The sequence below is a fragment of the Habropoda laboriosa genome, unplaced genomic scaffold, assembly GCF_001263275.1.
Source record: "Habropoda laboriosa isolate 0110345459 unplaced genomic scaffold, ASM126327v1 scaffold11, whole genome shotgun sequence".
Lineage (NCBI taxonomy): Eukaryota > Metazoa > Arthropoda > Insecta > Hymenoptera > Apidae > Habropoda > Habropoda laboriosa.
The window spans coordinates 436,695-440,993 of record NW_017100150.1 but is presented as its reverse complement, the minus strand read 5'-3'; the positions used below and the strand labels follow the sequence as shown (position 1 = coordinate 440,993).

Sequence of the window (4,299 nt, the reverse complement as noted above, 5' to 3'; positions counted from 1 at the left end):
GAAATGAAGTATTTTGTATGAAAAAGGAAAAAGCTGAAGTATTCTAAAATTCAATTGTTTTTTTTTATTATTTGATGGTCCAAAATCATACATTAAACTGTAGCATTATAATACTTTCGTATATTACAAATAAATATAACTAAATAAACACATCACAACTTATGATGCTAATTTATTGCTGCTATTATTCTTTTATCATCAAATATTTTACCTGTCATTTTGTTAATATTGATAAAAATAACAAGTAGATCTCTGTTATATTTACAGTGATTCACTAATTTCCTTTTACCCAAACAAGAGTATAAATTAAAAGTCTCTTCTTTAAATAGAAAATAAAAATATAAGTAAAATATATGCAAAATAAAATGGAAAATCTATACAAAGATGAGAAGAATCGAAATATTTATTCCCATAGAGTATTTAAATCGGTAAACAAGTCCTGAAGAGTTTTCAAATCTAGAGACGTGATTATGGAACCGATGGTATCCACAAGAACAGATGGTTGATTTACCTGACAAGAAACTGCCAGCCAAAGAATCGTCGTCCTGAGCAACGATCGATCTGCTAAGTAGGAGGAAAAGGACGATGCCCCCAGGGACTGTTCTCAGTATCATCTTCACCTCCCTCGTTGTCTTCTCGCTCTCTCTCTTTCTCTTTCTCCCTCGCTCTCTCTCTCTCTCTCTCTCTTTCTCTTTCTCTCTCCCTCTCTTTCTTTTTTTCCGTTTCTTTTTCTTCAATTTAAAAAGGTAACCGCAAAAACAGTTAAAGCAAGACACACTGTGTCGTTAGCCGGTTCGAACACGTGCGTGTCAAACTACTTTACCGCGAATTCGGCAGCCACGGTATTATACGGGCCCACATTGCCTGTTAGACTTGTTTGACTGACTGACTGACTGAGGAGGTACCGGGGCCCACTTGTGGGTCAGGGTGCGGGTCCCCTCTTTTACGCCAGTCAGAAAAAGGAGAGAAAAGAATGAAGGCGGAGAAGTAGAGAGAATGATTGTCGACGACCTCACTGAGAATTATTCAAAAAGAGGGGGAAGGGTTGTTGGCATTAACGTCAGATCCTTTTGAAAACTTGCATCTTTTAGCACTGTTTAACGTTTTCATTTTTGTCAACTATACTAATAAATTAATGACAAAGTAATAAATTACAGTTGCTTGTCAGTAAAAGAAGTCAATGAAATGAATAAAAGGGAACTAATACAAACTAATACTAATGAAAAATAAACAATAAAGCTTTATAATTTATTAATTAGTAGCAATTGACTAATATAATTCTAATAAATTAACCCCATACTGAGAATTAATAATTCGAAAAATACACTTAATATACTTATTGTAAATCATATATATATGATTACCTGTTAAAAGCTGTAGGCAACGGTTTTAATATTAAATTGTTATTAAACTCTATTACGTGGTATGTGCTGGATCTTTTATTTACTTTATACTATTTTTAGAATAGTTTAATAAACAATGTTGAATTATTATATATTTGTAAACCACAAAGAGTGAAGTATTTAATTGCAAATTTTATTTATAAAATAGATGCAGTATAATTACTATAAGATACATTATAATATTCATAAACCATAATAAAAGTGAATGTTACACTCTTTTTTATTTCATAACAATCGATTAGTAGTTTATTTTCTTAAAATTTAGATACTCTTTAATTCGTTAATTTTCATATTGATTACATTTTCTTTATTATCTAATCTTGACTACATTAGAACTTCTGATTTTTCCTATCTTCCACGTTCACACTGTTCTTCCTCTTTACCTCTCTCTCTCTCGCCCCTCCAACTTTTCTCTTTCACTCCCTCTTTCTCACCACATATACATGTATATGTGTACGATTAGCGGTACTTTACCCGTAAATGTACTGAATACCGTACGATATTTCCCTTTGGAATTTATCGTTCTTTGCACAACGGTCAATCCTTAGTAATCACAGTACTACATTGATATTACTACATTAATATATGCTTTTTTCTTAATTTAGGCAAGAAGATAAATGTTTTTCTAAAATTATATTACTAATTTCAATGTTTTAGATATCAATAGTAAAATATGAAAATAAAGTGATATTCTTTTTAGTAGGCTGAATTACATAATAAAAGAAAGAAGTATAGTTGCTTCAAAAAATTCATTAGTGATGTTACAGTTAATATATATTTTTCTATCTCCAAGTAATATTCATAATACGTATATTTATTATTAAAATTTAAGTAAGCCTAATTCTGATGGATCAACTAATGTAAATTTTTCTATACATTCTATTAACCACATAAGTGGTAAAGTCTTTATATGAGGCATATTATATTTTATACGTGGCTCCTCTCTTCCCGGTACATATATAATATAATGTGTACATTTATATAAAGTATGAGAGGGATTATTGGCAACATGAAAAGGGATAAATTGTTCTTTGTTGTTTATATCTTCTGGTTTCGGTTCCCTTTTCAAAATTTTTCCCTCACCTTCTTGCACAAGTGTCATTAACGCATCTCTTGTTAATTGAACATTGTTTATATAATAAATATTCTTAGATTGCAAAGTAAAATAGAAATGGCATTGATTAAAAAGACCAGGATTCTAAAAACACAACAAAGAATATCCGAAATATTAAAATTTCTTATATACTAGTTTTACGATTAACTTTACCTGATTTTGTGCATTTTCTCTGGCTTTCTTTGGAATACCTTTAATTGGTGCACCATCAATTTCAAATATTTCTAAATCCCCTTTCAATATATCACCCACATCCATACTTAATTGAATCCCTGCCATGAAAAAACATATCAAACAAAAATTACCTTTCATGAATTTTTACAAATTGTCAATTTACAAGTGTACTTACATTCGGTATTAAGTAACCAACATCCACGTAGAAGCGCCATCATTACATCATATGATAATTCTATAACATTTTTACTATTTGCTTCTACTATAACATGAGTCACACTTGATCTAAAATACAAAATTATGCAATATTTATAATCTAAACTAAATATTGTACTATAATATAGTGTAAGGTACTATAAATAACATACCGGAACACAGACATAATTTTAATTTTATACTTCAAAACTATCTGATCTAAGTATCTTTTATTCTCTTTTCGTAAATTTAATGCATATATAACAAATGTATCAAATGGTTGTGTCACAAATAATGATTGATTTAAAGTACAATTCAGATTCACTCCATCAGTTATGTCATTCAATTCATTTTCATCTTTTAAAATATTCCACATCTCAGTGTATGGCTTGCAATAGTCTCTATAAAATAAAGTGTTATAAACTACTTTACCAGAAAAAAAGAAATATTTCAAATAAATGTTAGAATTGATACAAACTACCTGAAGATAGATGTATTTATTTATTTAATTAAAAAAGAGGGAATCCAGCAGTAGTACCCTGTCAGTGATGTGAATAAACAATAATTTTATTGCTATCTTTAACAATCCTAAATAAAGCAGCTTGTAACATCAAGAATATTGCAATCTAAGAATATTTATTATATAAATAATATTTAATTAACAAGACATGCATTAATAACACTTGTGCTAGGTCACCCCACATATGTACACATTAGGATTGAATATAGTAAGATTATAAATCAATATTGAAAAATATATACATGGGCCTTTTTCCATGATTATCATATACATTTTTATTAGCTGAGTATTTTAACAGCATCTTTGCCTCCAATAATCTATTGTTTATAGCAGCATCATGTAATGGTGTTCTAATTTCTACTCCTGGTGTATTTGGTGATGCACCACATTCTAATAATATCTGACATATATTAGTGTATCCATAGCTCACAACTTCTTGCTACAATGAAAAAGTTAATAATATGAATAGCATAATAGCAAATAATTACAAAGATTAGTTTTAAATAAAATAATTACCAAAGGAGTCCAACCATGATAATCTTTTGTATTTGGATTTGCTCCAGCAGCTAACAGAGCTTTTACATAAACATCTTGATTCTGAAAAATATTTGATAATTTGACTCTATTTATTTAATATATTGGTTGTCTTGCAATTTTTAATTAAATGTACTATATTATAAATACACATAATATACCTTCAAACATGCCATATGCAATTGTGTTTCTCCTTTAGCATTTTGTTTATTTATATTCTTTTTAGGTATGTATCTTGTATTATTAACATTCCCTTTCCTTTTTGTTGTTGGTAACAACTGTGTTGTATTTGAATTTGTGTTAATAGTCCATAAATCTCTAATAAATTTGTATTAATATTAAATTAACTGGAATGGAAT

The 4,299-nt window shown here is 28.9% G+C and overlaps 2 protein-coding genes across 2 annotated transcripts in view; both read right to left on the bottom strand.

The window, feature by feature from the left end:
* Positions 1-614, bottom strand: part of LOC108574782 (coagulation factor XI) — a 19,294-nt gene extending 18,680 nt beyond the window's left edge. Inside the window, exon 1 of the mRNA XM_017937426.1 lies at positions 512-614. Coding sequence (XP_017792915.1) covers positions 512-614 — 103 coding nt within the window. The remainder of the gene's footprint in view (positions 1-511) is intronic.
* Positions 615-2,223: 1,609 nt separating this feature from the next.
* The window catches only part of LOC108574594 (BRCA1-associated RING domain protein 1-like), a 4,919-nt gene continuing 2,843 nt past the window's right edge, over positions 2,224-4,299 (bottom strand). The window contains exons 3-9 of the mRNA XM_017937216.1: positions 4,102-4,258; positions 3,923-4,003; positions 3,649-3,845; positions 3,060-3,287; positions 2,867-2,976; positions 2,671-2,789; positions 2,224-2,601 (exon numbers count right to left, since the gene is read on the bottom strand). Of these exons, the coding sequence (XP_017792705.1) occupies positions 2,224-2,601; positions 2,671-2,789; positions 2,867-2,976; positions 3,060-3,287; positions 3,649-3,845; positions 3,923-4,003; positions 4,102-4,258 (1,270 nt within the window). The remainder of the gene's footprint in view (positions 2,602-2,670; positions 2,790-2,866; positions 2,977-3,059; positions 3,288-3,648; positions 3,846-3,922; positions 4,004-4,101; positions 4,259-4,299) is intronic.